Source organism: Ictidomys tridecemlineatus, chromosome 7 (genome assembly GCF_052094955.1).
Source record: "Ictidomys tridecemlineatus isolate mIctTri1 chromosome 7, mIctTri1.hap1, whole genome shotgun sequence".
NCBI classification, from domain to species: Eukaryota; Metazoa; Chordata; class Mammalia; order Rodentia; family Sciuridae; genus Ictidomys; species Ictidomys tridecemlineatus.
The window spans coordinates 149103533-149115552 of record NC_135483.1 but is presented as its reverse complement, the minus strand read 5'-3'; the positions used below and the strand labels follow the sequence as shown (position 1 = coordinate 149115552).

Here is a 12020-nt window from a genome sequence, read left to right as displayed (position 1 = left end):
AAAGTATAGAATTACCACTTCAGAGTAAACTTACTTCAGAATAAAAAAGAAGCTTATCCTGGGAATACCAAACAGACTCACATATTGCCAAGCTACAACAAGAAACTAACTTATGGTTACCTTCATTAATAAAGTACAAGAACATGTATGATGTTGCATATCTATAGAAAGAAGAATGTTATTAACATAACATTAATATGTTATATTCTTTCGAGAAAAGCATCTAAATAGTTCATTGACACCTTGGATAGACAATAATTATTCAGATGTTCTAACTTTCTAGCTTCTTTGACTTTGAGCAACTTACCTATCATTCCTCCTCTTTAAAATGGAAGTTGGTATATATTAAATAGTTATTGAGGAGATACATTGTGGGACAAACGAAAAACAACCCAAAATCAGATATATTACTATAAGCCCCTTTAAATTTGCCTTGGAGCTTGTGTATATTTCCTTTTACTTGTAGATTAGAGGTATTTTTTATCTTTTGCATTGTACATGTACTTCAAAATATATTTTGCATATGTTCCTTTTATCTATAACTGTCTTTATAAAAAGTAAAAGTAGTATTTTCCTGGATTCCAACAATGGCTATGACTATGGACACAGTTGGAAAATATCTGCAGCCATCTCCAGGACCTAAGTTAAAAAGTCCCCTTTATTGTTTGAGTGAAGCAGGAACTCTGGGCTATTCACCAAATAAAATTACCTGTGGTAGAATTTGAGAAGAGCCATTTCAGCTTAATCTTTTATACAGTTTTCCTTCATTGAAATGTCATGCCAAGTGGTTCTCTGGCATTATTTCTTGAAAATCTTTCAATCATTGGGGGCAAGTGGGAAATGTTTAGACTCCCTGGAGATTAAAGAGCGGGTAATCCTTACAGTGATTCAGGAAGCAAATACAGCCTAAGCCTGTCCCTACTTGATCTAAATAAAATCTTTTTGCTAAATTTTCTTCAACAGGAAGGTTCATATGGCAAATGGTCAAAGTTCTTGTATTCTACTTTGTAAGTTCTCAGTCAAAAATAAAAAGATAATAAAGTGGTAAAATGTAAGTCATAATTTAACCTAATTATTTTACCTTCCTTTTTAAAATTTATTTTGTTTTATTCAAGTCTCAGCTTTAGGGCAATTGTCAACAATTTAGGTAATCAAGATTCTATGGACTGACTCATATAAACGTCAGTCTGAAATGATCTATTTAAAAGAAGAAATGAGAAATAATGTATAGATGATGATGAAATATATGAACTCTTCATGAGAAGATTCCATGTTCCTTATCATAACTAAAAGGTAGGACATATAAATTATAGGATATAAATTAGAGATGACAAATCAACTATGAAAAGTAAAGTGTTATAGTATATCACCCATGGTGTAATTTTGTCTGCTGAAAGTATCAGCAATGTTGCTTACACATATCTTCTCACTTGATTACAGCAATACAACCAGTGTTGGAGCTACCAAGACCTTTGCTTCATGGAGGAAGAAGCTGAGGCTTGCTTCAACAATCATGTCATGACTTAAATCCATGCTCACTGATTCTAAGTTTAAGTCTCCTTAAACACAACCAACTCCCAGTGTTACAATCATGAAAAACTAGTTTGGAAGTTACTATGTGATCCGAGATCCTTTAAGACTGTTGTGGACCCAGAAGACAGAATAAAAGTAAAAAGGGTCAAGTTTCACTTGTAGAGTACAGCCAGCAGAAAGAACATTGCTAAATGCAGGAGGCAAGTTAGAAATAGAGGAGTCAGAGATGATTCCAAGGCTGTGTGGTTCTGTGATTAAAAGAGTAGGGAACCCCATTTACAGAAATGCTGAGATAAGAATTCAGAAGTTGTTTTCAGAGATGGATGATGCATTTTAATTAGACATTGGCTTTCAGGTGGTAGGAGAAAGGCAATAACTCTATTGATTGCAGAGCTTGGATATATTTTGTTTTTCTCAAAGCTCCACTAATTTACTATTTTATGAAAATGACCATCAAACAGAAGCAATTAGAAAGAGCGTTAGGAACCTTCTCAGGTTTAAATTTGAATGTGCAGTTGAACAGCCCAGAGCAGCTGACAATGATGTCACCTGTGTTGGTTAGTATACAGACTCAAAAATATACATATTTTTTCAATGGACTCAGATGAGCCTTCTTCCTACTTACTACATTTAACGAAATATATTGCTGCTGAAAAAAACATGCATTTTGGAGACTCACAAGCCCAGTTTACTGAGCTTATCAGATCCTAGGAGAATAAGCCATTTTCCTGGGGTAACTTGGCCAATAAGCAGCCATCTAGATTCACATTCAGGAATAAGAGATCCAATCCCCAAATGTCAACTCCTAACTACCACTTATCTGTTTCCCCAAGATCATGGTTTCCATTTATCAATGGAAACATTGATAAATGTTTGAAAGTCAAATACATGTCTTGTGTGCTGTACTTTACTTTTAATGGTAGTTTATCCTTAAAAAAAATTCTATAGTAGACATTCTATACTGAAGTGAAATACATTTTGTATTTTTGATACATATGATTGCATATATATTTTTGTCATGTACTGTTGGTTTTGTTATCAAAATGCATTGTGTCAAATTGTAAAATATGTCTCATGTAAGTTTCTCCATGACAAAGTGGATGGAGGCTTATCTATTTTGCCCCCTGAAAATAGTAAAACTATACTTTGTATTCAGAGTAGGTGCCAAAAAAGTTTGACAGAATAACTTTCAGGATTTTTAAAGTCCAGTTAATGTAATAATTCATGGGTATTTAGTATATACTCTATTCATAGTTTGGAATAATAATAAAAATTTAGCTTTGATTCTAATCCTTAAAATATCAAAGCCAAAAGATTAAAAACAAAGTATCATAAGCACTTTATGGAATAGTGAACATAATAATGCCCCTATGCCTTGACTGTAATTAATTTCACCATCGTTTTAGTTCAGATTTATATTATTACTATTTTTTCAAGGTTCATCCAGGCAAATTATCCTCTGTTATCTTGACCACATTTTCATAGAGGATTTAGGAATAAGGACTCAATAAATATGTACTGAACTGAATTGAGTGTCCCAATCAACTAGTATAAATCAATAAATAGCCTTAAGAGTAGAAGGTGGAAGGGGAGTATTGGAATAGCAGAGTTATACAATGGGTCAGTTAATTAGGGAACACTTTTATGATTTAAGTGAGTCTTGCCCTCTCATCTAAATAAGAGAAAGATAGAGATTGATTTATGTAAACGAGTCAGTTTTGATTTTCTTAAGAGTTGGCATAGGAGAACTACTTCAAGGAACCAAAGGAAGAAAGCTCAGCCAGAATATAGCATAGACATGATGTATGAAGGTAAGTGAGAACAAATGGAGTGGAATCAGAAGTGAGGAGCCAGAGTGTTTGGCAGCTGTCTCTAAAGAATTTGTATTCTCAATATTCAACCTTTTTTCTTTTGACATATTATTAAAACTTAAATTTAATTTTTGATTAAACACAGATCTGCAATCATTCTTTCATAGCTTGGTAGACATTAACATTCTTATTTTAAAGAAAATTATGACTCATATTATACGAAAATTATATTTGCAAGCAAGACATACTCAGTTGAACCAATACCACCATATAAGATGCATAACAATTCCATAATTGCACTGAAGAATCAGAATGTATTGTACATAATTTTTCTTATTAACTATTCCAGTCTAATGGGACTCTGTCTGTCACTGCCTAACACAGTTAGGATTGGAATAGAGTAGGACTATCTTCTAGTAAGAAATGCAGCTTTTAGGAGAAGCCCCGCTCTTCTTGGCTGGGGTATCATGACACAGGGAAACTGCAGGTTGTCAGTATCTACTTGGCAGCAGGCACAGTGAGAGCCTTTCTCTTCTACCTCAATATTCTCTTTTAAGAAAGGAAGAAATTGAGCCCAGAGAAGCTAAGTATACACCCAGCATCTCACCACCAATAACTGGCAAAGCTGGGATTTAGGGCGAGTCCCCTTCCAAAGCCAGGGCCTCTTTACAACTTACAAAATACCTTATAAGTATTATCTGCTACATCCCCCCTCTGTAGGAAAACAGAGACCCAAAAAGATGAAGTGAATTAACATTACAGTCACTCTGTCACATTTCACCAAGCCATTTCTAACTTTTAAACAAGCCATATAAAAGGTGAGTGGAACATGCTATTATTCAAAATGAATAAAAGTCATCATCCTGCCAAAATAAAGAGGAAATATTTCACAAGTTTATGATTTGCTCCTTCATTTTCCTTTTATTTAAGTTGAAGATTATACTTGAGCATACCTTGGCATTACTAAGAACTGAAGCTTACTTCATTCTTCACTAAATTATTCCAATTGATTAGGCAATTTGGCTGCACAGACTGAATAATTATGGGAAAATAAGTCAATCAATTGTTGGATGCATGAATCACCAAAAATCAGTTGCATCACTTGTGTTTAAATTATTCAACATGGCTTGGCATCTAATAACTCATAGAAATCAATGCTGGGGGAAAAATAATAGGTATTTCTGACAATTTCTTAGAAATTAACACCAGTTAGCTCAAATGATTTTCAAACATGAACCTTTGTATTGTTCTGTAATTAATAATAATAAGGTAAAGTAAATCCTAAGCAATCAGCAAGGTCAGTGTCAGAAAGTATTACAACCACATTCCCAAATAACTTAAAATGAAACTTAACTGTGTAGGCTATAGGCAAGTATCTTTTCCTTGAATGCACTGACTAGACTAGAGGTCCCTGGGGGTGTAACAAATAGTCTGGATGTGACAAAGTCTTACCCATCTTTCAGAGGCCCTGGAAAATCTTCAGTGTGATCCCTGAATCTTCTATTCAAGGTGTCCAGTTGCCTTTTGACACACAATCATTCATTTTGTAAAACAGAGGTTCTCCCTCAGAAGAGATGACATTCATGTGAATGTCTTGACACTGGACATAAATCTCCATGTTCACTTTATTGACCCTAAGAGACATTTCATTGTTTATGGAAAAGGACATCATGAGAAATTTCTGAATGCCTTCATGTTTTGAACAACTCCGTGTGAGCCCAGCATTATTTTGTAGCTATCATATAAATAATATCTAAGGATTCTCAACCCAGAGCTCTCAAAATCTCATTAGTTAATTTACTGAGTCCTGAAATACGTGCCTCATTCAGAAAGTCATGTGCTACTTACAGGATGGACTGTGGCTTTTTTCCCAGATTAAGGAGCTAACTAACCCAAGTGGTTGGAAATCCAAATTCTCTCTAATGACTAGATTTACTATCAAGTTTGAAAGGAGAGAATGTGATGTTTAATTACTGTATCTCATATTAACTAATTTTTAGGTTCCTAAGGTATGTGAGAATATCCTTTTGTTTTTATTTCTAATTTCTAAGACTATTTGTAGCTAAAAGGATCAAGGGAAAGCTAATCTCCTCCCAAAATTGGCTGTGATAGGAAGTTCAATAACTATCCCCAAAGTCATTTTATGTTATATTTCTTTCTAGTCCCAATTTTAGATGTACTATAAGCTTTTAAATGATGCCAGAACTCCTGGGTACTTACCCAAACCTTCACTTAGCTCCAGTCCTCTTACAGTTCACTCATGTTTAATAGAAATCAGATCCATTAAGTATAATTGTAACCATACTGCCTCCACTTAACAGTAAGTGGAACAGAACGGATGCCACAAACTTTAATATTCAGAAGGCCTGGTCCAGCCTGGCATTTTACTGGAAGACTGTGTCCAGCTCTGGGCTCCAAAGGCAGAGGGCGGGGGTGGAATTTGGATATTGTTCATTAAGGCCTGTAGGGGATCTGGAGATGTTCAGTAAAGAAAAGAAAAGAAGGAATTCTTTCATGTATTTTAAAAGGCGAGAAAATAAACTTTTATTAAGGAAATAAATGAAGAGTTATTGTAAAGTGGGGAATTTGTACTGAAGTTTGGTATAAGAAACTGTTTTCTAATATTTAGAATTGACAGACCTGAAACTGAAAACCAGAGGTAATTATGGATTCTTCTCTGAAATACATAAAATGGAGCAAGTCTCAGAGACTTGGTTTGGTTTATGTCTTTCATGAAGATGTGTGATTATACTATTTCCTGAAGTTCTTTTCCAGCTCTATAGTTCTATACTTTGTGTTAGTCATCTTTTTTTGTCACTGTGACAAAATTTCTGAGATAATCAACTTATAAGGAGGAAAGATTTCTTTTGGCCAAGATTTATTTATTTTGGACAGTGGGCCCTCTGGCTATAGGACTGTGGTAAGGCTGACCATCATGGTGGGGGGCATGTGGTAGAGAAAATCTGCTCACTTCATGGTAGCCAGAAGCAAAGAGAGAGAAGGAGAGACCGATGTCCCAATATCCCATCTGAGGGCATACCCCTAGTGACTCAACTTCCTTCCACTGGGACCACTATCTGATGTTCCCACCACCTCCCCAAGTCTGACAACCAAGGTTTTAGCATACTGGACTTTTAAAATTTGCAATCCAAACCATAACATATTGGCAGCCAAATATACATCCACTCATAAGTCTGCTTCAAGACAAGTAAGGTTAAGTTAATCTATAAAATATGAGGGTATCAGTTACAAAAAGCAGCATTGCCATTTATTGCTGCATATAGAAGATTCCATGTCTGCATTCCTCTAAATAAAAATATGGGAACCACAGCACTAGCTACAGATTATCAGAGAGTGAAAGCAAACAGCATTCAGGCCAAGAAGAGACGATACTCTGAGGTATAATTTCACAAAGGATTTCAGAAACAGAAGCTTGATTAGAAAAGGAACTCAAAATGTAGAAGGAAAAGCAGTTTCCTGCAAAGTTCATTCACACAAGTAGCCCCAAGGAAACATTTGAAAAACGTGACATTTGTCTTTGGAGATTCTTTACACCCAGATCTCAGGCTTCAAGTATTTTCTATTTTTATCTGATTGTCCAGAAGTATTCCTAGGAGCAAGTTGTTGGCTTCTGCCGTTTCTACCACAAAGACACAATCTTTGCTATTAGACTTTCCCAGGTCGAATGCCTTCAATTCAAATATTTTAGTTCCCGTTGCCATTGTTTTGAGTTGAACTCATCCAGGTCAAAGGATGGTATATCCTTAACAAGTTGTGAACCTATTTCCATAGTGCTTCTGCTGCCGAGAATTCCAGGTCACTTGTTAGGAAGGAATGGGGGGTGGCAATTTTCGGCCCCTGGAATCCTACCTGCTGGGCACCTATCTCATTTGTGTGTTTAGAACAGCATAGATGGAGTATAAAACAAACAAATCTTTATTTATGTGTAAAAATATCTTTCCATTTAATTTCTTATGTACCAAATATGAACAGAATACATACATGAACCTAAAAGTAAAATTAAATCTTTCCTTCAAATGATTTAAACTCCTGGAAAGGTTAAAAAGATTAAAAAATTGTAAGCTATAACTTTTATTTAATAATATCATCACATAAATTAAAATGGCTTGTTAATTATATTTATATAATGAAAAAATAATTTAATTTGCTGTATTAATGGACAATAAAGAAAGATTTCCAGGATTTGAATTTTAAACACCACTAATTACAGTTTATTCTAAGAACCCCCAATTATTTCCTGGGCTCTTTGAGTGAATAGAGAACTGTAGCTCAGTGGTAGAGCTCTTGCCTAGCATGTGTGATGCACTGGGTTCGATTTTCAGCACCACATATAAATAAATAAAGGTCCATTGACAACTAAAAAATTATTTTAAAAAAAGACTTTGAACATGACAATAACCATGACTTTCCTAAATAAACAGTGTGATGCCTGCAGAACTAGGGAGGTTCTTCTCTAGTTATTTGAAGGATATCTAGAATTCAAGGTGGGCAGCAACTCTTTGAACAGGGAACAAATTCCAAGACATGTTAGAAATGATTGCCACTGAGGGTAAGGCAGCCATGACAAATAGCTATAAAACTGCTTGAGAAGATTTAGTCATTGTGTCTACATACTTGTATTTATTTGTAAACTATAAGTACATTTTCACCTCTTATTCAACCAAATAAAAGTACATTTACTAAGATAATATAGTTGAAGATGATTTTAAAACTTCATAGCTCTTCAAAGGTAAGGAATCAAGTTATAATAGTATTTTCAGCAGGAATAAATAGTTGACGTGTTTGCCGATGGCAGTGAATATTCTTGTATTTAGGCTCAATGATGAATATTTTATGAAAATTTTACTTTCTTTTCATGTATTTCTCTAATTAGAAAGAATCTGACAAAGTCAAGGACAATTTTAATCCTGTATTCTTAAAATGGCTCAGTCACACTACAACCTATAATTAGATGTATTATATTTCCACTATTCAAACTCATTTTTTTTCCTCCCTCATTGTGTATACCTACAAAAAAATCCAACACCAACTTCCTCCTGGTTACAAACTAATGCCGTGACCTTTCTGGTCCTACTTATATTTCTAGAGGCAGCATTTAAATGCATGACTAAAATCACCCCACTCAATACGTAAATAATGTTTGTGCCTTGCCGATCATAATCCTTTATCAGGAATAATAATGCAGCTTTACTTTTTACAGGAAATGGGAAATAAAACCTCAACAAATGGATGCAACCTTTAGAATGGCTCTCAAATGGGCAGAGCTGAAAATTGATCTGGTTATTTGTCAATTGCATTATCCAGAGATGACATCAGCAGCAAAACTATAGCCAGTGCTGGCTCATGGCCCACCCCACGACATAACTAAAAACCAACTCTGTAAAAATATAAGGATCTCTAGGGCTGTTATTTGAGCTTTGAAATCTAATTAAACAACTTCTCACTCCGCCTCATTAGTAAGCACTGAACCAGATTCTATACAAACACCTGAACACATGACAACCAAGCTAACAGTACATTTCACATCATCCCCAGTGGGTCATTCTAGAAAAAAAGGCAAGCTGTTAACTGAGATAGTCCCTCTAATAGTTATTTCTGATTTTATTTTTTATTAATCTATTAAATGATCCATATTATAGGTTAGCTTGTTAGAGCACTACTAACTGAAATCCTGAATCACAACTTTTTGGCAATGACAGCTCTTTGATAGTCTTCAAACAACCCCATTCTGTCCCACCAATGTCAAAGATATCATGCTTCTTTACCTGGGGGGTTATGTTCATTGAGAATCACAAGTGATGCTGGTGTAGGTCTTCTTTTCCTTATCTGTGAACAACAAAGGCCCAGCTAATGTCAGTGAAAATTCCACATGGCCCCTGGTTGCCCTGTGGCTCACAAAAATACCCATCTTCATATTTCCCCAACATACAAAAACATACTTCCAGAGGGCACACAATATGTGCCCACTATTTTTTTTAAGTAATAGAAAGCCAGATTATTAAGGTGTCATATACTACTATCACCTTCTTTGAGTACAAAGCTACATTTCTACAGAAAAGAAATAGTTGTATATATTCCAATGATGTAACTGAAAGTTAATATACAGTGAAGGTATGAAAATGACTTGCTCATTTTATGGCAAGACCCTCATAATTTCAGTGATGCTTTCAAGATCCATTTCCTTTATCTTTAAATGCAGTAAGAGGAACTTGGCAACCTCGAATTTCTAGCAGTGTCATAGTTAAATTAATAGCATGTATTTTAAATTTAAATTACTATAGCTAAGTTTTCATTTTCTAGTATATTTTTAGAACAAATCAGCAAGTAAAGAATGAATATGGCTCTTGGAAGAAGATATAATTCAGTTAAAACTAAGAGGTTTGGTTATTTTTTGTTGTTGTTATTGTTGTTGTTCATTTGTTTGGGTTTTTTTTCCTTATTTGAAGAGTTAGAGGAGCATATTATGAATCAAATTTCTTGTTTTGGCTATCCTTTATTTCTTTAACATATACATTCATAGTTGACTTCCCCAAGAATGTGTAAGTAGAATAGAGGATAAAATGTACCAATGGCATCTTGTTTAAAACAGAAGGAATGCTCCATTCAGCAGATACACATTCAAGGTCGTATTCATCTGGCCTGAGTCTACATAGATCTACTTTTGACTGTCAAAACAATTTAGGAGTAAGTCTGAGATTCAATAATTATTTTATGATTTTGTATCAATCGTTTGGGCATGGATTAAGGAACAATTTAGGTTTCAAGAAATTAATGAATTAGGTGCACGTCCCCCATAGATTCCTTTGCTTTTGTCTTCCCACAGTATACTATATTTGAAGTTTTATCACAAATAATCTTTTAAGTGGTGTCATTGCATAAAGAGTCTAAGTAAATCTGATTATGAAAGGAGACAGAGATGTCAGCCATAGTAGATAGAGAAAAGAAATCTAGGAAATGTTGAAGTATTATTTGTAATATATGAATACAATCTTTTTAGAATTGTACATATGCCTACAAATCCTACTTATTATATATTACATATAATTACTGTTTGGGGTACTAAATGAAAATAATGGTTAACAATATCAAACCTATAATCTAAAATTATTCTGGCATTTAATGTTTTCATTTTTACATCAAAATTTTTTTCTAAAAAATGAAATAAAATTTGCTAATTTTGAAAATGTCTTAAAATTTGCTCTAAATGTTAAAACTGTTATTTCCATATGCAGACACAAATATTGATAGCTCTAAATCTGAATGGCTAATATAACCATTTTTCCCAATGGGTGCTAATTTTGTATGAAATGAAATGCTATATTTTAGCCAACAGTTTCCCAATTGTTTATTCAAGTGCATATAGAAACCAACTTATTTTTCATTCATTTATCCTAAAAGTCCCAAAGTTAGGCAAATTCAAGAGATTAAAAAAATAACTTTCACTAAATAAAAATGTATGTTCATATTATCTTACATCCAAGAATTTTCCCCCACCCAAGCCCACTTACCTGCTCTGCTGCCTCAGGTGCAATCTGACTCTGGAATAAAGGCACAGCGAACTGTATCTTCTTGGGGCTGTTGGGCTCCATGATAATGATGAGAATTATTCAGAGATGTAAAGAACTCAGAAAGACTAGCCCCAAGTGGTATCCACCATGTGTTTCCTCAGGCACACTCCACCAAGCCACACACAGTGCTTTGTAACAAATAGCTGTAATTCCAGACTGAGCAAGTGAAGATGCAGAGGTTTGAGGAACTTCCTTCTTCAACATCCACAGTGATGCCTGGCTTGCCTGTTCCCCCACCAATCCCTTGGATCCTCTCAGCACAATACAGAAAGGAACAATAAGCTAATTGTGTGCTTCTTCACTAATACACATGCCAAGCATTCACTCAGCAGCTAATTGAAAATGCAATGCTAGCCTTGAAGGACCCGCTGCCCTGGGATTTGAAAGAAAGACTCTATCCACTACATCACTAACCGGCTGCTTGAAAGTGCAATGTAAGCTCCCTCTGAGTATTGCAGGAATGGGCCATTCATTATTGATGAACATAAAGCAGGAAGTTTTTAAAGTTGGGGGCAGGGTTTGGGTACAGAATCATTTCATTTCTCCCATAGCAACTTATAAGTCAGACACCTCTGCTCTTTCACACTCCGCCACCATATAGATGAATGGCCGTGGAGGGGCAGCCACAACCAATAACACCAGCTATTTGTATGCTTCAAGATCTCATTAGATCAGACTGATCATAGGTGCAGAACATCTGTGGTGTAGTGAGTTCAGCATTGCCCCAGGGCTGAGCAGATCTTAGTTCAATTCCCATCTCCACTATTAACAAGCTCTGTGGCCTCAAGCAAATCACAGGCTATGTCTAGGCCCCCGTATCTTCAACAGAGAAATGAGGGAGTTGAATTCCATGACCTTTAAGGTCCCATTCTGTTCCAATATTCTATAATTGTAGTTCACAGTTTTCATTAGAGTGGAAAGTATTGAACAGCTAAATTTAGCAAACAGCTTGGAAGTCATTGCTCCTGCACTGACCTCTATTCTATTTCCTGGTGGAGTCAGTTACATTCTCCGACTTGGAAGAATACAGAAATGGCTGGGAAAACATTAGTGGAAGCCTAATGGTATCCAGCACTGTGACTTGATA

General features: G+C 35.1%; 1 protein-coding gene across 2 annotated transcripts in view; it reads right to left on the bottom strand.

The window, feature by feature from the left end:
- The window catches only part of Ppp1r1c (protein phosphatase 1 regulatory inhibitor subunit 1C), a 124396-nt gene extending 112866 nt beyond the window's left edge, over nt 1–11530 (bottom strand). The window contains exons 1-2 of one of the 2 annotated variants that reach the window (XM_078017705.1): nt 10874–11530; nt 9131–9191 (exon numbers count right to left, since the gene is read on the bottom strand). In XM_078017705.1, the coding sequence (XP_077873831.1) occupies nt 9131–9191; nt 10874–10954 (142 nt within the window). In that variant the 5' untranslated portion in view covers nt 10955–11530. The remainder of the gene's footprint in view (nt 1–9130; nt 9192–10873) is intronic. The other variant, XM_005324675.4, reaches the window with a different exon arrangement.
- Nucleotides 11531–12020: the final 490 nt, after the last annotated feature.